General features: G+C 37.4%; 1 protein-coding gene across 1 annotated transcript in view; it reads left to right on the top strand.

Moving 5' to 3' along the window:
* LRP1B (LDL receptor related protein 1B) overlaps positions 1 to 23,505 on the top strand; it is a 584,315-nt gene that overhangs the window by 335,352 nt on the left and 225,458 nt on the right. The window contains exons 23-27 of the mRNA XM_075711708.1: positions 5,239 to 5,436; positions 7,057 to 7,261; positions 10,916 to 11,080; positions 12,022 to 12,266; positions 23,150 to 23,281. Of these exons, the coding sequence (XP_075567823.1) occupies positions 5,239 to 5,436; positions 7,057 to 7,261; positions 10,916 to 11,080; positions 12,022 to 12,266; positions 23,150 to 23,281 (945 nt within the window). The remainder of the gene's footprint in view (positions 1 to 5,238; positions 5,437 to 7,056; positions 7,262 to 10,915; positions 11,081 to 12,021; positions 12,267 to 23,149; positions 23,282 to 23,505) is intronic.

Below are 23,505 nucleotides of genomic sequence, written 5' to 3' on the forward strand. Positions count from 1 at the left end.
CAGAGTTTCTTCACTCTCCATATCTCTTGTTTTCATTGTTCGCTGTTTGCTATTCTGGCATGTGTACTGTTACATTACTGACTTCCCAAAGACTAAATGTTTCATTCACGTTTAAATTTGTATTGATTGAACTAAAAGTATGCTACAGAGCTCCACTATTCAGATAGAAAGTCAATATAAATTATATATTTTCATACTCTTCTACCTAGTTTCTCTTGGAACACATTTCAAAATAAGTTGTGCTGATATATTGCACTTGAACTCTTCTAGACGATAATAAGCATACAGAAAAAAAAATGTTCTTGAAAGATATTTAAATTTCATGTTTATGTTCAGCCTTTCAGAATTTGGTATAATAAAAGTTAGATGAACTCCGAAACACTCAGAAACTTAGTGTAGATTTAGTTAAAAAATTACTGTCAACATTTTCTAAGCTGTGGGAATCACTAGAGATATATATATTTGGAAGAGAGGATGATGTGTCTGTATATTTTATCTGGTTTAGCTGGGTTTAAATTCAGTTTTGTAATAATTTCCACATAGCTTTCAATACGAAAATGAAGAGGGGAAAAAAAAAAGGGATGGTTCAATCTTCTCTGAGCAATGACGAACTTTTAAGGAAGATTTTTCCCAGACTCTTTAAAGTTATCATTTTCTTTTGAGCTCAATTTCATGAAAGTACAGTGTTGGGTTGATTCCTGTGCTGATGTTGTTACAGTAAGCTTCACTTAGCATTTTTCCCAAGAAAGAATTTTAAATTAAAATCACTGGAAAAGGTGAAGTAGCATTCTTTCTATACAGTCTTTTTTGAGTGTGTTGTTTAGGAAGTTTTCTTCTATCAGAATTTTTTCATACAACTGTTAATGCAGTTCATGCTTTATGTTTGTATCATATATTTTATACAGTTACCTATATGGTAAAAAAGCTTGGTGCAGTCATGAAATCAGAAGGTACAGAAATGTATGACTTTTTCTCAAAAAAATTTTTATCAATTACTTTTAAGAAAAGCTTTAAAGAATGGAATCAATAACCATTACATTGAATGAGTTAAGGTGAGATTTTATGAAAATACTGTTAATCAATTGGTAAAATCAAAATTATTTGCTCTCAATTTCCAGAAGAGGAATCAAATGGAAAATAACTTCAAATTTTTGTTTTATATGGTGATGGAAGCATAACCTTAAATAAAATTGATTTGATTCAGTCTGAAAATTCTAATTCACTATAGTATAGCTCATTTTATGCAGTCATTGAATGATAAGGTTGGAAGGAGGATCAAAGGCTATCTAAGACTACTGTTGTTTATCTGCTTTCAAAGACCTTCAAGACATCTTCAGTGCTGAACTCCAGGTTTCCCAGGGGTGAGATATTTCAGTGCCTCACACTCCTTAAGATTTTTTTTTTTCCTAGTCTTTCTGAGTCTTCCTGCTCCAGTTTAAACCTTTAATCCTTGGCCTGCTTCTTATTTTTATAGAAAACAAGGGTTTTTTTCCCATTTTCAGGTCATCAGCCTTTTATGTCTTTGGAGAATTTTATGTGCTTCCACTCATCATCTTATTCCTTTGTTCTTTAAACTAAGCAATACCAGTTTGCTCATTCTTTCCTTGCAGGCCATAGTTTCTAGACCTCTTACAATACTTGCTGATTTCCTTTTGCATTCCTGTAGTTGGTTCACATTCTTCTTTATGAGCCGTGCTCAGAACAGGGTACAGAACTGTAGCCTGTCTTCACCTAAGCTTAGGAGGAGGGAGTGGAAGGGTTATGTAATTTTCATTTCAAGTGCAAACCTTGTGTTGACCTTATTTACAGTGCCATGCTATTGTTGATCTAATTTTCTAGATTCTTTCCTGCAGATAAGATTCTTTCCTACAGATATGGTATTCCATCACTCAATTTTATGCAGCTTATTATCCTTGAAACATGTTACTACACATACAATAATAGCAGGGGTCAGGCAGTAAAAAGTGTAATTCTAGAATACTCCAGTGTATTGGGTTTGCGTTGCAAGATTTTGGTAGCAGTGGGGGCTACAGGGGTGGCTTCTGTGAGAAGATACCAGAAGCTTCCCCCATGCCCGACAGAGCCAATGCCAGCTGGCTCCGAGATGGACCCAACGCTGGCCAAGGCCGAGCCCATCAGTGACCGTGGTAGTGCCTCTGGGGTAACAGATTTAAGAAGGTGAAAAAAATCCTGCATAACTGCAGCAACACTCAGAAGAGAGGAGTGAGAATATGTGAGAGGAACAACTGTGCAGCCCGCAAGGCCAGTGCCGAAGGAGGGCAGGAGGTGCTCCAGGCATGGAGCAGAGATTCCCCTGCAGCCCTGGTGCAGCCTCTGGTGAGGCAGCTGTGCCCCTGCACCCATGGAGGCCCCCGGGGAGCAGAGAACCACCTGCACCCAGGGAGGAGCCCACGCCGGAGCAGGGGGATGTGCCCCAAGGAGGCTGGGACCCCGGGGGAAGCCTGCGCTGGAGCAGGCTCCTGGCAGGAGCTGTGGCCCCGTGGAGAGAGGAGCCCAGGCTGGAGCAGGTTTGCTGGCAGGGCTGGGGACCCCGCGGGGGACCCACGCTGGAGCAGGCTACTCCTGAGGGGCTGCACCCATGGAAGGGACCCACGCTGGAGCAGTGCATGAAGAACTGCAGCCTGTGGGAAGGACCCACACTGCAGAAGTTCATGAGGACTGTCTGCCATGGGAGGGACCCCACGCTGGAGCAGGGGAGGAGTGTGAGGAGTCCTCCCCTGAGGAGGAAGGAGCGGCAGAGACAATGAGTGATGAACTGACCGCAGCCCCCATTCCCCGTCCCCCTGTACCCCTCGGGGGGGAGGCGGCAGAGAAATCGGGAGTGAAGTTGAGCCTGGGAAGATGGGGAGGGTTGGGAGGAAGGTGTTTTAAGATTTAGTTTTTATTTTCTCATTACCCTACTCTGACTGGTAATAAATCAAACTAATTTCCCCAAGTTGAGTCTGTTTTGCCTGTGACCGTAATTGGTAAATGATCTCTCCCTGTCCTTATCTCAACCCACGAGCCTTTTGTTATATTTTCTCTCCCCTGCCCAGCTGAGGAGGGCAGTGATAGAGCAGCTTTGGTGGGCACCTGGCGTCCAGCCAGGGTCAACCCACCAGGCCAAGTCATCCAGGCTATGGTGATTGATTGCAACCTGATGGAAAGCAGACTGGTGGCTGGCCTCTGGCTCACACTTCACCAGCCAGGCAATAATTACTACTGTCCACTTGGCTGTATTTAAATAGCCTTATCATAGACGAACCTATGTAAAACTCGTTTCTGTCTGCTTTCTGAATTCTTTCCAGAAAGATGCAATGCCTCTTGTTTGTCTCAGTCATTCTTTTGGTTTATGTAGTATCATATCGGTGACTTGACTGTATATTAGCCACAATAACCAAGGATCTGAATTTACATCTTTGCATTGTTATGGGAAAGGTAAGAAAGCAGGGGAAAAAAGCAGCATGTGACCTGCTCATCTAAACCAAAATGTCCAAATAAGCAAAATGGTGTTATTTTGCCTACACATATTTTCTTACCCATTTCTCATTGTTGGTTTACATTCTTAAGTATGGTACCTTAAATTTGTCAAGATCCCATTGAACTCTAATCCTTTGCATCAGTGTACTGGACAATTTGCACCATAGGTGATGTAGCTTAAGCTAGACTTCGTCTGCTTCAAATGAAGAAAACCCATCCAACATAGCACACATTTATTAGGTTTCTTTTTTTCCATTGTGGTGTTAATTCCTAAGAAACATAAAAGAAGCTACTGGTGATGTCCATCGTGTGTTCTTATGCATTGGAATTGCCTAAAAAGCAGTATGTCAGTAGTCTGTGGTCTCTTGCATAATAGTTGCCAATTTATCAGAAATTGGGAAGTGCCATTAAAGTGTTTCTGAGGTTCAGGTAACTGGTACTTGTGAAATAGCTACTTATGTCAGTGATCCTGTTCTTCATTAAATTATTTAACTACTGCAGAGCTTTGAAAAATTGCCTTTGCAGAAAGTCATTCATTGCTTTAACAAATAGCAGGATCATTTGGAAAGTCCAAGCCGGATTATGAGCAAGTACTTCAAGAGCAGAAACATAGCTCTACTGAGGTACCTGATTAACTTAAAACATCATAGATAATTTAATCTCTATGTGCAATGGTTATCAAGAGAAGAACATGAAATCAATCTTTTCGAAAAGAGGTATATAAGCATCTTTCTATTTGGTGATAATTTGTGCAACCTTTTCTTTGAATATTTTAGAAGAGCAATGCAATATTGCCTATTGCCATAAACTGCCAATAATCTGTCTTTTATATAAAATAGAGGTTTAATTGTATGGAAAATGGAAAGAAAAAAAAAAAGAAAAAAAAAAGAAAGCTACTTTCCCACAGAAAAAGATTGGTGTGAAAAACTTCCTTTATTCAAGTGGACCTACTGAGTTGATTTAACAGTTTACAGAATCCAAGTTTTGTCTTTCTTGTTTGTTTTATTAACACAGCTACTTGTTTGAAAAACTTTTCCTAATCTAAAATATGTGAGAAGTATAATAAAAAATCAATTTTATAGTATGGTTGACCTATGCAGAGAGTGTTTACAGATATTTATATATAATCTGATATAAGATCACATGCACAAATAATCTAGCATTAATTGAATAACAAAGAAAGGAGAACTTTCGTGGTAGTTGGATTTGTGATGGGGTGTATCAATACGCATACAAAATGTTCATTTCCTTGCTTGATAGTTTAGGGTGAGGTTTTATTTTAGAGCAGTTCAAATGAAAACAGAAGGTACATTATCTATATTCAAAAGATACATTATCTATATTTCAGTAAATTGTTTCAGCTAACTGGCATTAGAAACAGTGTATAATTTAATGGATTCATGTTTATGAAACTTTTGAGAAAACAGATTTTAATTTTGATAGCATGCGACTTGTTAAAGCTCTAATTATGGACTCCTTGTGGTAGAGCTACAAAACATGGTTCAATAGTTGAGTTTGATATTCCTGAATATAATGTTTAATATCTCTAGTTGTGATCAAAGATAATGCTAGAGGGGAGAAGTGAGAAGTCTGTGGGTCTAAAAATGTATTTGAAATACTCCTTATCAGAAGATTGTTTTAATCATCTCTTTGTCCTGATAAGGTATTCTGTTGTTCTTATTCCACTTGTCATTTATATCAATATGTAACAGTATCTTCTTTATTATTCTTTTGAAATGTATAATCTTCTGCTTCCAGATCCATTTGAGGCTTTCATAATTTTTTCTATTCGACATGAGATCAGAAAAATTGATCTTCACAAACGTGACTACAGCCTCTTAGTTCCTGGTTTAAGAAATACAATAGCACTTGATTTTCATTTCAGTCAGAGTTTACTGTACTGGACAGATGTGGTAGAGGACAAAATTTACAGAGGCAAGCTCTCTGATACTGGAGGTATGAATTTAATCTTTAATTTCTTAACAGTAGGAACAACTGTAGTTACAGGGTGTTAGACCTGATAAATCATAACTGAGCTACCATTCACAGAAACAGAATTTATGATGGCAATCTGCCTTTAAAAAGGTGCCTATCTAGATTGTACTTGATGTACAGCTAGAAGACGACTTTTTGTTATAAAAGTTTCCTTTTGCAATACGCTATAGGATGAAGAAAATGTCAAATGCAAAGGGCTCATGTTTCTTCCTGGTCCAATGAGTGCAATATTGATTTTTTTTTTCATTTTTTGTAATTTACCTTCACCTTATTAAAAAAGTATAAGCATTTTTCAGACATCTGATAAATTATCCGCTCTCATGAGGTGAAAGATTTCACTTCATAATTTTATAGCATTCAGAAAGACTTGTTCTTTGCCCTGGTGACATAATTATGACCTATAACTCAATATAATCACATACTATATACAAAAGTGTTTCTACAAAATGTTTTGTTGAAGTGTATATTCAGGTGCTTTCATAAGCACATTTAACCTGCTTTTATAAAAGTTCAGGTACACATTCATGCATATGTTCTCCGACATGTTTGGTTTTTGGCTTGGGGGTTTTTGTCTTCTCCTTAGTAGATGGTATTTGTGGGTATTTTTATATCCACAGATCCAGACCAGGAAAGAAATATCTTACGCTGCTAAGTATGTAAAGACAGCCAAAGACTTGCTACTTTTCATTAATGGTTGTGGTGTTTTTATGAAACCAGTAAAGGCAGCCTGTTGTCATCACACTGTATTATAATCAAACTATACCAAAACCCACGTGACTTCTGTGCTCCATTAAAAAGAAAAATAATTTACTCCCTTAGTCTTGTAGCTCTCAAGAACTGACTTGCATCTGCAAAAAGCACTGTGCCCTCCTGGAAGTCCTGAGGGCTAACAGAGTGCTTCTATAGTTGCTGTTTGTGTGAAAAAATTTAAGATCCTCCAGAGGAAGTATTTGTTAGGGAAGAGCTGTTAGTAGACAGCGACAGTATGACTTGTGCATGTGAATTCAAAGGAACAAAGTAAGGCTATTTATTGTAGAGCTTTTCAAAATGTGTAGTGCAAACAGGGTTCCCCCTGCCATTTCTGTCTCCATCACAATGTTTCAGTTTTCTCTTTTTCTGATTGAGAAAGAACTGAAATAGAGCTGCATGAGTTTTGTCTAGTATGCCTAGTCACTTTGAGGTGAAGCATGAGCATGTCCTTCACAGATGCTGCAAAAGAGGTCCCCGGTAAGAGGGCACATGTATGTTTCCTGTGTTACTCTGCATGTGATCTCTGACCTTTATTGAAAGTTTTAGAGTTTTACTTACTAAAGCATCACAGAACTGAAAATTTCTATTACTGTGGAATGAAGTTGATTTGTATATTGCCAAAAGTGCACTTATTTACAGCAGTCTATCGCATTTGTCAAGAAACAATGTCATGTGGAACAAAGTATTATCATCCATCAGATTAATCAAGAATTCTCTCCAAGAGCATATGATAGACTTGTATGTCCATGTTTACTCCATCAGACTCTGTATTAGTTCTTTAAGTCTCGCTCTTTCTCCCTCCCCCTCCCCCCCACCTCTTTCTTTTTTAAGGTGTTGGTGCCATTGAGGTGGTAGTACAACATGGCCTGGCCACACCTGAAGGTCTTACTGTAGATTGGATTGCAGGAAACATATACTGGATAGACAGCAATTTGGACCAAATTGAAGTAGCAAAACTAGATGGCACTTTGAGAACAACGTTAATAGCAGGAGCTATGGAACATCCAAGGGCTATTGCTTTGGATCCCAGATATGGGTAATTAGAAAAAAGATTACTTTTTCCTGTTGCAAAGTATTTTAAAGATAGAGGTTTAAGTGTGAGATTACTTGATTTCGTTTTTTGCTATGAGTTATAGTTCCTAATTTGTCTTTAATAGTTCTTGAAAGTATATTTTGAGTGAAATACAATCCATTATTAGTGTGTTTTGCCCCAATGAAAAGGGTTAAGAAAAAGGTAAGTCAGGAGATACAGGGGTCTATTTGTTGGCAAATCACTTCCCTTGATCATTTAGTTTAATTTTTTAATATGGATGATAGTAACTGATGCTTTTGGTCTAACCTTCCTGTGTGGTTAATGGACAGATGTAGGTATTTCTAAGGTGATTCATCTCACTTAGAGATTGATTTTTTGGTAGGACTATGAAAGTATAATGCTTATGTTACTGGAAGACTGAAAGTGGAGTGAGGTAAATCCCACCTTTTGTGTTTGGTTCTCCATCTTTAAAGTGGAGATAGTGCTTGCCAACTTCTGTCAGTATTTTTTTATACCTATTCGTAAGAGATATTCTATAAACCTGAATATTATTAATCATAATCAACTCAGTGTAATAGATTTGGCCTACTAACATAAATATGTATGTTATCTAATGCCTATCATGATTAAATGTTTTAAATAAATAGTATAATATTTTCCTAATATCGAACAAAATATTAATTAAAACAGGCCAAAATTGGGTGTTTAAAAAATGTATGCTTAAATTAAAATATTGCCTGATTTTGGTAATATGCTAATACAATAAAAACTGGTTTCCCATAAAGGGTAATTTTAGCAATCATCAAACTTATAAATGTATTTCACAATTCCATTTTAAAATCTTCACAGTAAAAAAGAAACACTACCATTAATTACTTAGGATATTTTTGATTCCTTTTAAAATTAACCTCTCATTTTTTTGTCAGAGCAAAAATGATGCATACATGCCATTTATATTAAAATTTAAGTCAATAGACTTAAGTAGTGGAAGGGAAGTAAAACTGTTCATGGAACCCTTAACTACCTGTTGAGCTAGGTGTTGGTCTGATACTGTATTGAAATTCAGTCTACTACTACAAATATTTTACAATTCTTAGAGTTAGAGCGGTGTTTTGAGACTATATGAAATTGCGAACTCATTACAGAAACTTCGTTACCCAATATTGTGTGTAGATGGAGCCTCTTAGAGTGACCAAAAGGTAATGGTCAATAGCTACATCCTCTTCTCATATCGTTCTTTCAGAGAGAAGGGGAAAAAAAAAAAAAATTAAATGTGGCCAAAAATAATATAAATTATAATGAGTTTGTAGAATCATCATATTTAATTTCCTTTAGGAACCTGCTATGGGCTATCATGTGTCTTCACTGAATATTTATTTCAGAAACACTGTTGTGGACATAAAAATAAAAGTGGATAAAGGTCCCAGATTCTGGGACCTGAGGTCCCTCTGGGACCTAAAATTCTGCATTAGGAAGTACATGCTTTAATGAGTAAGGACCCTGCCCTCTCAATTCAGATGCTAGAAACCTTATTTACAGAGTGCATCGCTTATCCATAGAGATCTTTAAAAAGAGGCATCCTGTTGGCAGAAGAATTGGCAGATAAGTTGTTCAAATTAAATGGTGGGAGGAGAAGAAAAATCAAATCACCACTCTTCCTGACACTGAAGGATTCATCTGCCTTTTGAAAAGGTAGAAGCAATTGTGTGTTGCATTTTGTTAGAAGTGAGGAAAGAATAAAATCTCTGAACACAGATGGGAACAGCTCTTCAATCTTTTCACAAATAAATATGAATAAACAAACACTGATGTTTCAAAGTAGATGGTTGCGTTAGGAGTGCACAAATCCTGTATCCCAATGGAGGCGAGGCTGCCATAGCTCCGTGCCTTTGATTCCAACCTGCGGTGAGGCTGAGCCCGTATTCCCAGTCCATACATGCACAGATGCACAGACACAACATACATAAATGTATATACATATAAACATGACCGGACACAAAGGCCTACACAGGCAGAAACTTTCAGCACTGAGACAAACAAACAGCACCAGTGGTCTCATCCTGTTAACCTCTCTTGGCTGTTAAGGATGAAGTTCTCCTAGTGGGAAATATATACATATGTGTAATGCGGATTCCTGCAGCATCTGGGTTTAGCCGGGCAGTCACCCCGTGGCTGGCCCCCGGGTCGCTGGGCTGCCCGGCTGCCGGCTCCAGGACCTATGGGCCCCCGGGCCGCAGCCCCCCACCAGCTGCTGGCGAGGCTCCCATCACACACACTGCTGTAGCAGGGCGTAGGCACCCAGTCCCACCCAGTAGCTAGCCCTGGATCCTCGCTGTCCCCAGCTGCCACACGCACGGCGTGTAAATGCCTCCCAGTCAGGCCCCAGACCTCATGGTCTCTCTGCCAGTTAGCCTGGCCCCCCTGCTCCCTCTAGGAGCCAACTCAGGTGCCTCTCGAGAGAGGCACGCTCCCATCCGTGTAACCCACTCCCCAGCCTGGCTTCGCCTTCGCCAGCGATGGCACGCTGGCACGCACACCCTCGCTCGCTCCAGCTGCTGGCACCCCTGACGTGCCAAGCCCCGGGAGCTGTCGTCTGGCTCCAGGCGCGGGCACGCAGCTCTCTGCACACGCAGCGCGCACGGAGCAGAGACCCTCGCCCAGGGAGAGAGTTAGGAACGGAGTTTGGTAGGAAGACAGGCCTTTTTATACCTTTATCTCTTATCATTTAAATGTCACGGCTGCTATTCCCAGGCACTAAATGGAGAGGCCTCATTAGAATATATGTTCAGGACTGAAGCGGTCTGGTGTTACTTGTCAAAAATTTTGTTACAGCCTGACTCTCTGCAATTAGCTCTTTACAACTAGTTAAAAGTTTTTATATCAGAAGTTTTCCTTTCCTTTAACAAAGAAAAAAGAATTGTGTATGTTGTTGAAAACTTCATGAGCTAAGAACAGTTAGTGTGTATTTTTGGCCTTTTGGTGACACTGCTTCTGTTACTTAACAAGAAACTTCTTTGGTTATACACGTGAAAGCTCTCCTTATTGGAAAAAAATCGGCGATAGTACATAACTGAGAGAGCCTACCATGCAACGCATCTTTTCAGTTTTCTTAGCAAGACTAATCTGTATAAAATTCATTAGTGACATACCAAAACCTAGGGGTCTTCATTGGAACACTCTTAATAATAAATGGAAATCTCTAGTTTATCATGTTCCTTAATCCCTGCTACCTCGAATCAGTTTTCTTCCCTTTCTCCCCTCCCCATCCTCCTCAATGGTGGATTGCTTTCAAAGGCTCTCATTATAATTTTTTTTTTAATGAGCTGGGTTTCTAATTATAGAAGGAAGACAAGACAAGCTGTTATTTGTAGTAATGGACATGAAAAAGGGAATGCTATTCAACTTCTAGTTTTTAAAAAACTTCTTGAGTTTCATGATTGCTCTAACACTAATAATGAAATATTACATCCATGTTACCCTTTTACTTCAAGGAATTTATGTAGTTGCCCGAATTCATCTATGTTTATTCCTTTAATTTAAAACATGTGAATGTTTTTTCCCAACTTTTTTTCCCAACTATTGTCTTATTGAACCATATGAAATTATTCTGCATGCTTTGATATTTTCTTATATCTCTTTTCCTTTTCCTCTCACCAGAATTCTGTTTTGGACAGACTGGGATGCAAATTTTCCTCGCATTGAATCCGCTTCCATGAGCGGAGCGGAAAGAAAGATCATATATAAAGATATGGATACTGGAGCCTGGCCTAATGGCCTTACTGTAGATCACTTTGAAAAAAGAATAGTGTGGACAGATGCCAGGTAAAGTGATAACAGTATTCTTCTTATCTGTTTATAAATCCTTATTCTTGCATACAAAAATATGAGCTACATTGCAAGTGGAATGTAGTTTTATATGTTATGTACGTAGAGTCTTCTGTGCAAATGTACAGTATGTACATGGCTTTAATTGCATTAGTATTATACATAATTTCTTCACAGTCTTCTTGGTCTGTACCAGCAGACCTTAACGGCCCTTACCAGGCTTCTCGGGGACCTGCCTCCGCACAGGCTGCCCGTGGTCACGGAGCCCGTGTCAGCACAGCCCGGGGGCTCGGCCCCTGCCCGAGTGATGCCTCTGGAGCACCAGTCTCCAGCTCAGCCACCGCACTGCCTGGCAATGGGCCCGGCGGGTCCAGACCCCAACCCACAAAGTGGCTTCCTGGTCGGACCCTGTCTCATCATCACAAACTTTTCTGGTGATTTGGACTCTTGGTTGAACCTATTCTGGCACCCCTGGGGCCTGCCCTGCTCCCCTTGCTCGGGGGCAGAGGGATGTGGCCCTGGACGGTGAAGCCTCTGCCCTGCAGCTGTGGTATCATCCATGGCTCCTGGCTCCCTGTGCCTTAGGCAGCAGTCGCCCATTTGTCCTCCCTGACACTTACGCATGGAAGACCCAAGCTATTTCACTATTTTTTCCATAAGTTCATCTGAATGGAAAAGGCTTTTCTTGCTGTATTTTCACAGCGTGGAGGTAAATTTGAAATTAAAGCCAGTATAAAAGCAAACCAGTATTTCATATCCCTAGTTAAATTAATAAAGTAGACTAAATCGTCTCTGAAGTTAATGATTGCACTGTAAACATTCTTTGGTCTTACCAGTATGTAAGAGTAAGGTTTTTATACATTTTGCACCAATGTCATAATGGTTGTGTGATTTTTATTTTATTTTTATGTAATCTTAAATTTGGGGTTATCTTGTAGATCGGATGCCATTTATTCTGCATTATATGATGGAACCGGCATGATAGAGATTATACGGGGTCATGAATATCTTTCTCACCCTTTTGCTGTTTCTTTGTATGGGAGTGAAGTATATTGGACAGATTGGCGGACCAATACACTTGCAAAAGCCAATAAATGGACTGGCCAAAATGTCAGTGTAATACAAAAAACAAGTGCTCAGCCATTTGATCTTCAGATATATCATCCAAGTCGTCAACCACAAGGTGACTATAGAATAATTAATTTTTATTCCTATGGGGGGAAAAAAATATTATTTTTATATACCAGCATCTGTATATAAGTTTGCCTTGAACTGACAATTCTTAAATGTTGTATTCGGCACTAGCGTTCCTTGGGTGGTAATAGAATCTTTATTCGAACCAGAAGCTTCATGGTATCAGTGTCTGTGAATATTGCCCATTTGGACTCTTGTTCTTGATCTGTTACAAGTATAGTGCAGGACCATGTTCATTTAAAAGGCTTCCAACTTATTTTGTTAACTGGAGTAACTAGCCTGACAAAAGTAAACGTAACATTAGCTGTCTTTCTCTTGCTTCTCTCCAGAGGAAGATTAACTTTCCTGTGGAATAAACTGTGTATACAATTGTTAGTTGTAAATATTCGCTTTGTGCTAGAATTTGCCTTAATTTACTCTTTCACTTGTCTGTCTCTATTTGCTGCTTAGTCTTCTTGTTCACCCTTAGGACTGCATAATTTAGATTTCACCACTGCAGACCGCTACTTTTCTACCTAAATAGCCTCAACTGGGTGTTGTCCATAAACTGATGCTTTTCCAAAGCATATTCTGTTCCCTTAACAGCTTTTATTTTAAAATAACATTTATAATTTTCACCTTAAAATTAACACAGTATGTCTTTCATGGGAGAATGAACTCAACCTGCTGGAGGCGTGAGTTTGGAGTTTAAAACTTCAAGAAGCATCAAAACTTACTTTTGATGTGGATAACAATCAAAACTGAAAGGAAGTTCACAGTATATGCATTAATTAAATAACAGGAAATTATTTAATTATTTCTTGGTACATTATTTTGTAACTTCAGCTTCTCATATTCATCTGTATAAAGCTTACCTCTTCACATGTATATATTTCCATTTCATTTTTATACCAGCTTTTATAGTATAACAACTATTTATACCAGAACACTGCTGTACAATTATGGTAAGTGCGTAGGCTTTGTCGTTAGACAGATAGTCCAACAGTAGTTGTGTGTTTAGTAATCTTCAGCCACTGTAACTTAAGATAAAACTGTATTAATCTTGAAAATGAAAGCTGACCAGATTTTATCTATCTGGTTTATTGAAATATTCTATTTAATTCCTAATGAAAAATGCAGGAACCTGCTAAAACTTAGCTCCTCGAGACAGATTTACAATGTCTGTTGCATAGGTAAAAAGACTAATGATTTTCCTATAATTTCAGCTGAAGTTTAAAATGATTTTATTACTGAATAGTGAATCTCTCATTCAAATGGTAAATATTTAGTCAAGAAATTTAAGTTGTTGACTTCAGGGATGGTACATGTGAAGGTTCATGAGGACAAAGAAAGAAATCACAGAGTAGGCCATTAGTTGCACATCTAGTATTTTTTCTAGAGTATAATTGTATTTACTACTTCTCTGAGGATTATAAGGATTACAGATACAGAGATTTTATTTAACTGGTGTAAAATTATTTTCCACTCTAAATTTTCTGGCTTCAGTTATGGCAGTATATAGACTGTACCTAAGCATGTTGCTAATAACATGAGCAATAATTAAAACCAAATTAATTACAGAGGGACTTGGCACATGTTGCTGTGATTTCATCCTGATACCTACCTGTTGGTAGCACTATCTGCTACTGGTCCAAACGCGTCTTCCTGCCTTCCCTCGTACTTCCTTTTTTCCCCAACTGCTGTCAAGTTGAGGATAGATGAATCCAAGATACTTAGTACAGTGCTGACAACTGGCAATATTCTTCTTCCTACTAACAGTTGTCTCCACTTCTACCATCATAAAAAAGAGAATTTAAATTGGGCTTTATAGTTCCTCCTTCTCTGACTTTTCAAACATTAAGCTCTTCAAAGTCCCTGTATCCCTGACTTGGGAATTATAAATGTTAATGGAAATAGTTGGAAAATGTTGTTAGATAGTCATTTCGTAAGAATCTTTGGACTTCTGAATCAGATGCTTGACTTTATTCAGTATGAAATAATGTGGATGAGGTGGTTACCTGAAGTAGTAATGAAAGAATATGAAGGATGCTGAGCAGAAGAAAACGGTCCTGATTAAACTTCTTCAGTTATGTGTTGGAAGGATACTTGGAGATCAGTTCTCGCAGTGGATCCCATGTAAAATGAAGAAGTAAATAAAGTGGCATTTTTTGTTACAACTATAGCTACATTGATGTTTAAAATACATTTAAAGTTATAAAACCATATATAGGGCAGGAAGACATTATTACGATATTGCTGACAATTTCAAAACCCATTCTGGGAAAGAGGTACATTAGAGTATTGTTCAAAAGAGAACAGAGCTCAGAACCTGTCAACCACAGCTGAAATGCCAGCTTTCTCAAGATAGCCCAACTCTTCAATATAGCTTTCATGTACACATGTAGCAAATCTTTTGTTAGTTGTATCAGCCATCAGAAGGAAGAGTTAAGTCTCTGTAGGCTCTTTTATATTTTTATATCAATAACTCATGGGGTATTTGTAAACAACAAAATAGATCATCCAGAACAGAACAAACTCATGATTAATGAATGAGGTAAGCTGCCCTGTTATTGATTATATATGTGTTTAAGTTTACTCCGGCAACTATTCTTCTGCAGTGGTCTTACTGTCTCCTATCTCCTGTAAGCTGTTCATTCTTCCCTAGTAACTTCACCACCTCTAATTCTTCATCAGAATTTGACTTTCTGTAGGTTATTTAGTGTAAATGGGCTTAAGGATACAGATTATCTAGGGTGTGAATAATACTTATGTTGTAGATATCATATCTATAAATAATGCTGTTAATATGTGACTATACTTAAACATATACATTTGTACATATATGTACTTCAGATATGCAAATGTATATGTACATTTTTCCCCTTATTTTTATAAGTTTGAGTTCAGCTTTACATTCCGACATGCTTGAGATACCACCAGGTGCATTATGTATTAGTAAATTAAGTTCTGTTGTTATAGGACACATCTGGGCTGTATCTAGCTATAGAAGCTCTTGGGATCTGCCCTGGGAAATACCAATGCTGAAAAAATAATTGAATATGTGTTTTTATTGTGAGATATAACAAAGTACAGTGACTTAATTTGTATGTAAATATAGGAAAGTAAAAAATACCACTGGAGGATGACCACCAGTTAGTTATAGAATGTTCCATGATCTCTGGATAAATTTCAACTCTTTTGCCAAAAAGTTGATGGTAATAGAAACTGCTTGAAAATTTGTATCATATATACTTGGGTTTTTTAATATTGAGAAATGATATTTTGGTTTTCTTCTCATCCAGAATTTGTAGTGCTCAGTAAGCTATTCAGACTTTTATGTTAGTAGGTTCTGAGCAACCTTTATTTGAAAACATTAAACCCTGACAATTTTGTATGGCTTTGTAAATGTCTTAGAACCCAGTTCTGCATTAGTTATACGTAGATGACTATGAATATAGCTCTAATGTAAATGAGTACCAGCAAGTAAAATTCTCCCTGCACACTAGTTGCCAAAAGATTTGAAGAATGCTCTCTTAATAGCATGCATCAAAAAAAGGAGAACAATGAATACAGCTCACTGTTAGTTCGTGAGTCTGAGCATGATGACAGCTGTGATAAGGACTCACAGTGAACAACTCCTAATCTACCTTGCAATATGTAACATAAGCTGTCAGCATACATTTTTCTGATGGTTTTATTTTAAAATAATAATGAACTTAAAGAAGAACATTACTGTTTTTCAGTGGATGACAAGTTGCTTGGGCTTTATTAATTTTTGAAATAAGCCTCTTACTAAAATTTGCTTTTTAGGCCAGGATGCTATTCTAACAAAGCTGTCTGACTTCTGGACAAAAGAGTATGTATGCCCAGGATCTTAAAATATGGGTGGAGTAAATATGCATCTCTGCACACCCCTATCAAGTAATGGGTTTTGCTATTTTTTATAATTAGTCACTTCCTGAACTTTGGGATTTGAGGAACTGTGTTCTTTATTTGGTGGTTTCACAGTAGCAGTAGAGTTCCCATTAGCCATTTCTTGCTGTCAGAAGAAAATTATTTTCTGTTTAGACTGGGGCCAGGCAACGTCTTTAGAGAGAGACTATAGCCTAGGGAAACATTAGTCAGTATTCCATAGTCACAGATACCTTGGCCTCAAGGCAATGTATGAGCTGTAGAAGAGTTTTCAGCAGTTATTTGCCAGAATTAAGAAGTTCAAATATCAAGCTGTGTAATCGCAGCTTTTATTTTGTGATGTAGAAATCACCAGACTCCAATTTATGATCGGCCGTCTGGGTTTGCTCTAAATTATTCTCTTTCAATGGAAGCAATTTCTTTCTACAGATCTCTAGTACCTAGCTTTACTGGAGCTAGAGAAAAATGGTGATACTATGGGATTACTTCTTAATTTTTTCTTTTGAATATGTAGCAATTTTGCAATAAATGAAACAAGATAGCATGCAGTTTAGAGTCCCAAGATGAAATTAAGAGTAGATTTACACTGCAAAATGTCAGTATAAATATAGCACTGAAGGACAAACATTTTGTAGTCTCAGCTCCATAGGTGTACATCTGGGTTACCTATGTAGGTGAAAGGTTATTAGCTTTTAAAATATTTCATGTAACTTATTTTGATTGAAACAAAGTAGAGCAGAGCTAAATAAATTCCTGTAGCCTAAAGCAACGTTATTTCAATTAATCTAGGACAGATGCTAATTTAAGGTAGTGAAGTTAGAGTGAGATATTTGTGTGGATAATAGGTTGTTCATCTGTTAGTAAACCAGAGGGAATTGTGGAAGCTTCATGATCTAATGCAGAATGATGTCACACCTCAGGAATATGAGTTCAAGACTTACTCATCTTCACAGAATCAAAGCTGTGTGTCAGGAATGCTATTAACATAGCAAACACAGGTTTTCTAGGAAGAATATTTTCTCAACTACCATTACATTCTAAAAATCCACTTGCTGCAAAGAACAAGGTCTTCTATTTTAGGCACGAGAAGCTGTACATGTACTGTGAGCTGTACTACTGAGGACAGGGATGAGAGGAGTAAATATAGTGCGTTGGAAGGATCACAGCTTGAAAACAGTTAGAAAGCTGCGAATTCCTCACACATTCCCCTGTTTTTTGCATTTCTCAAGGGTATTACTTTGAATTTAAAAAAAAAAAAAACAAACCACACCAAAACATGGCCACGACATTATTTTTCTTTTTGCAGATTGAATTTTTGTAGAGTAAAAATCAGGACAAGCACTATAGTAACTGCTAAATATAAAGTATATTGGTACCACTGTGCCTTTTTTAATGAAAACATGAAAAACATTTAACCTCATGGCACTGTTTTGTTACAATATTCTGTTGAGGCCTGGATTGCCAGCTGTTTAAAATAAGTAACTTTTTAGAGAAATGTAGCTTAAGATGCACATGAGCAAAGTTTTGGCTATTTTATTTGGGGGGGATTTTAAAAATTTTATTAGTTTGAGATTTTATCACAACCTTCTTGTGTACATTCTTTTCATTTCAAAACCGGCAGCTAGATTGGTATATGTATCATGCAAAATACAGACAATCTTTCTGAACTTTAAATTGGATTCCTTTGTGCCTTGTGAAAGTTCCATTTTTGTTTTAGGAACTATAAAAGCAGGCTTTCCTACCTTTGTCTTAACTCAGCATCCTGACTTTGACAATGGCTGATCAGTGCCTACAGGAAAGTGTGGAAGGGGGGAGATAACAGCCATGCTCTCCTCGTATAGCCTTGAAGACTCTTGAAGTCTACAACTTTTTGGGCAGGTGGCTCTGGTGCTTAACTATGGACTGTGTGAGAGAGGACCTCGTCTTGCTTGGTTTGACCCTAATACTTGATAATTCTGTTCAGCATGTCCTAGCTCTTGTCATAAGAAGAGTATTGGACAGCCATTTCATAAGTATAAATATAATTGCTTCAGAAAAGGATCTTAGGTATGGATGCTGTTTCAGCGCTCATCCTTGTGTATGTAACTTCAGATTGTTTTTTGCCTTGTATATTACTATATATATGTATTGAATTTTATCAGACGTTTTATTTCTCAGTCACTCTGTCATGAAACTCTTGTGTAGCTTTTCACACTTAGAATTAATTTAATCCTTCGTTACTGCTTTTTTGTTACTTTAACAGTAAATTTCTGATGTTTTAAAAGTTTTCTATAAAGCATAGCACCTGTTCCTAAAAGTATTATTGGCTTTGGCCTTTCCACATGGTAATACCCTAGCATTACAACATTTGTTATTCTTTTACATCTGCATTTCTTACCTGCCTAGTATGTCAGTATGCTTTTTTAAAAGTTAGTCATTCCAGGCAGTCCCTTCTTAGTTTTGGACTTACATCATTAATTGCATTTTTCTCTGTTCGTTTTTTGCAGTACTCTTTCATCTCAAACTGTACACTGGGGGGGGTGGGAAACAGAGAGATTCATTAACAAGAGCTTCAGAATTACCATAAAGCTATCATACCGTATACAATAGAGTATCATGAAAAATTGTGCTAACTTTGAGCTAATAATATTCTTGTTTATGTTGTTTCATGGTGAATATGTAAATATTTCTTAGGTGGTATACTGACTAATTCTTCAAGTGAATGATTAAAAACTGAAGTAGAAATAGTGAATATAGAAAATAAATATGCGTTTTAGAAGTAATGCATTCTCTGATCAGTCCTAAGTTGCATATTCCACAGATTAGTGCTAAAGTAATCAGATATAATCAGGTAGTATAAAGATTTTCACTTGACTGAGTACAGCAGAAGGATCTTTGGCCCTACGAAAAGCAATACTACAGAAAGTATTGACAGTGAGCAGAGGATTAGATCTATAACTGGTTTTAAATATGAGTGGGAATAGATTGTCAGCAATTTAAAAGTATCCCTTTGATGTAACTGTAGTGCATATATTTGAAAGTGTAGGCAGAATTTAGTCATGTCACGCACCATTAAAGTATAAGATTAAAAATTTGCCTAGCTAAAATCTGATGCCAAGGTGGGACAGGTTCAATATGAAGTTAATATGGAGGATAAGTTGGTCCGTAGTGAATGCAAATTCAGAGGTTGTCAGAGTACCTGTTCATTTGTCAACTGGTGATAGAATGTCTGAGCCTTTTTTTTAAGGGTTACTGGTCAAGAAAAATAAATATTTTTGTTTAAATAATGTTTTAGAGAGTGGTCAAGAAGAAATGTGATGACAAAGAATGACATGTGTATATCTGTGCACAGCACTGTAAGAGAAATACATTGACATGCAATCAGCAGTGGAAATCAATTAAATAATGCAAAAGGCTGGCCGGCTGGTGAAAATGCCAGTTCTGTGGGTTGCCATGATCAAAAGGAAAACAGATTGGTGGAAATGATTAGGAAAGGAATAAAGAACCACAGATAGTGAACTGTGATGCTGTATAAATCCATATCACTCCCATATCTTGAATACTGTATACAGATCATATAAAAGATACCAAGAAAGCTTGACAGGCTGATCAACAGTATGGGAAAGGTTTTTGTATTGAGGACAGGTAAGCTGATGCTTCTTGAAATACAGCTTGTAGACAGGCTTCTGTATGATGGCAGTCTGTGAAATCATAAATGGCATGGCGAAGGTGAATAAGGAATGGTTATGTGGTTATTCAAAATAGAAATAGAAGGAAGTATTAGAACTAGCACAAGGAAATAAGAGCCACATTTTTGAGAGTCAAAGCAATAGCATACCTATTTGCCTTCAAGAGAATTAGTTTTTATTAGAAAGTAAAGAATGGGCTTAGCTGTTATTCAGTGAAAGCAGTATGAATATGAAAGGAATGTATACATGTGTACTGCTATAAGTAATTTTTAGACTATGGTAGTTTAGTCCTCCAATTGTGCATGCTTGTGGAAACAAATATGTCTGCTTTATAAGCCTTCTTTCTCCACCAATTTTGTATTCCATGATATATGAAGGGAATTATGATGTGGACAGATAGTACACAAACAGTACTGTCTCCTCTTTGCTGATGCTCGTAGCACACTTTAACCACAACTCTTTCTTTAACATGATCATTAACCGGCATGCCTTTTATTTTTTTCTTCTGTATGTTCTTCTATTTGAATTCCATACTCAAAGAGCAACTTTGCTAGAAAAGAACATAATGCATGACTTGCACAGAAAGACAAGATGGGGATTATTATTCTTAGGCCCTAAGTAGATCCTTGCCACAGATGGTTGTATGTATATAAAGAGGTTGAAGTTCCACTGAAATTACTGCTTTGTATTGGCAAATAAAGGAAGTGTTGTTGTACAAAACGTATGACTCAATTTTAACACTGCTGCTGCGAGAATTAAGAATGCCAAAAAATGCAGGAGGTTAAATCACTGGATGGTCTCCTGAGATCTCTTACAACCTAAATGATTCTATGATCTCCTTCACAATGTTGTCAAAACCCTAAATTATATTTCATTTTTGATGCATAGTTCATAGAGATAGATGACTTACATTTACTAATATTAATAGTCCGTTAATAATTCATTCTTATCCTGAAGGGCTCCTGGAACCTTCTTAAATTTAGTGTCTTTTCCTCAGCTTCACATTTTTTTATCTTCCACATGAAGTTGTGAAGTTATTAAAAGAGATCACCCCATATTTTTTCACATTGTTGCTACAGATACAAGAAAAGTGATGATGTTACATAAACATTTCTCACATTTTTTTCTCTTCCACATGAAGTTGTGAACTTATTAAAAAAGATCACACCAGATTTTTTCACATTGTTGCTACAGATACAAGAAAAGTGATGATGTTAAATAAACATTTCTCTATTGTAATTTTTGGGAAAGGCAGAATCAAATATAGTCATCACATAAGGATAATAAGGTATTTACAGTCCATTAGCAGTCAAAGAGGATATTAATTCATTAACCAGGAATAAATATTTTTAAGCTTATTGGCCCAGCTGACTTTTTGTCAGAGGTTTAGAAGAGCTGACAGAGAGGATGTGGGGTGCTTTTTAATAAACCTTGGAATAGCAGGAGAAACTGCAAAGGCTGGGAGAGTGCTGAGTGGCTTCCTGTGCTGCCAGTGTTTGAAAGAGGTAAATGGGTGTCCTGGTTTCAGCTGGGATAGAGTTAATTTTCTTCCTAGTAGCAGGCATAGTGCTGTGTTTTGGATTTAGTAGGAGAAGAATGCTGATAACACGCTGATGTTTTTAGTTGTGGCTAAGTACTGCTTATGCCAGTCAAGGACTTTTTCAGCTTCCCATGCTCTGCCAGGTGCACGAGAAACTGGGAGGGGGCACAGCCAGAATAGTTGATCCAACCTGGCCCGAGGGCTATTCCATACCATACGGCATCATGGGCAGTATAGAAACTGGGGGGGGGGTTGGCCGGGGAGCAGCGATCGCTGCTCGGGAACTGGCTGGGTATTGGTCGGCGGGTGGTGAGCAATTGCATTGGGCATCACTTGCTTTGTATATTGTTATTATCATTATTGTATTGTTATTATTATCATTACTATTTTACTGTATTTCAATTATTAAACTGTTCTTCTCTCACCCCAGGAGTGTTTCTCACTCTTACTCCTCCGATTCTCTCCCCCATCCCATCGGGGCAGGGGGAGTGAGCGAGAGGCTGCGTGGTGCTGAGCTGCTGCCTGGGGCTAAACCATGACAATGGGTTGACTACAGAAAACTGTAAAAGCCTGTGATGTTTTGATAGAATGGTGAAAGATGCTGGATAGAATTTCATTAAGCCGTTTATCCAAGGTTTTGAAAGTTTCATTCTTCCTGTAGTACTGGTCAGACACGTAGTAGTTAAGGGATTCAGGAGTTCGTGGTTAAATTGAAGGAAGCATTCATTGATGAAAAAGGAATGGTTCAATGAAGCAAACCTTGAGTTTGTCTTCAAATTCTAGTGCTTGAGTTTGAGCTAAATTTATTTTGTGAAGACATTCATACATCAGAGTTCTCTAGTTATCTAAATTCTTATATTGCAGGTGAGCACAGCGTTGGAGGAATATATTATAAACTAATTGTTTTTGTTAATTATAGGTTTGTCATTATGAGTCAGTCGTTTCCACTTACCTTTTCATCACTGTTAATTTTCTAAGGTTTTTTAGTAAATGGGAAATTCAGCATTACTTTCTGATTATGCTTGGAATGTCTCTTCAGGAGTGCTCTGGAACTGTGTGTATAATAAAGAATGAAGACAATAAGAATAGTTTATAGGGTTTTTTAAGACTAAGAATTCTTCTCTGGTCAGCTTTCTGCTCTTTAAAGCAATTTTAGCATATCTTGTTCAATCAGTAAACTATAGGAAGCCACTTGAAAAAAGCTACACTTAGGAGAGGTTTTGCTTTGAGAAAAGTAGAAATACTTTGGCATGTTTTTCTAATTATCTTTGCATGTTAGAGTTCTAACTAATATTCTAGTAGGTAGATCATATTGAGAGGGAACACTGAATTTGCCAAAATGCATTGCATAATCTAAGCTTTGACTCTTCACAAAATGAAATTTGTTGTTCAGGTGCTCATCGTATTAACTTTTTTTTTTTTTTATGTCATGTGTCCTGGTTAGGAGTGTACAATTCTTTACATTTAAATGTTGTAAATAGACTGTAAAATTAATATCTTCCTGGGAAAATTTTATCCAGTGGCTTCATGAAGTTACAATGATAATTTTTGTGACTGTACTAACAAAACATATAAAAAATAAGTGCTTGGACAAGAGTTGAGTATTAGCCTAGTAAAAGTGATTAGAGTACAATCTCAGTGAATCCATGAGGCCAGGTTTGTCTTCAAACAGAATTTTCACCACTTTCTCAGCAGCGTACCTTATGCTAGTTTGCCAAACCTTTGTTCCAGAAGGCATTTTTATATTCTGTGTATTTCATTATTCAATTTTAGCTTCCAATCCATGTGCTGCTAATGAGGGCAGAGGTCCATGTTCTCACATGTGTCTGATCAATCACAACAGAAGCGCTGCATGTGCCTGTCCACATCTGATGAAACTGTCTTTAGACAAGAAAACATGTTATGGTAAGTTTTCCTCCCAAAGCCTGACAATTGTATTGATTTTAGAATTTTTAACTGTACAAATTAAAATACATAATCTTAAAAACAATCGCTACAGTGCATATTAATGATATATTTTAAAGGAACGTATACTTTTTGGGAGTTGATAACTTGTTCTAATATATGAGGTGTGTGGAGCTTTGATATATATTACCACAGCCGTTTTTCCTGTCGCTTATGTGTATGAT

Source organism: Pelecanus crispus, chromosome 5, assembly GCF_030463565.1.
Source record: "Pelecanus crispus isolate bPelCri1 chromosome 5, bPelCri1.pri, whole genome shotgun sequence".
NCBI lineage: Eukaryota > Metazoa > Chordata > Aves > Pelecaniformes > Pelecanidae > Pelecanus > Pelecanus crispus.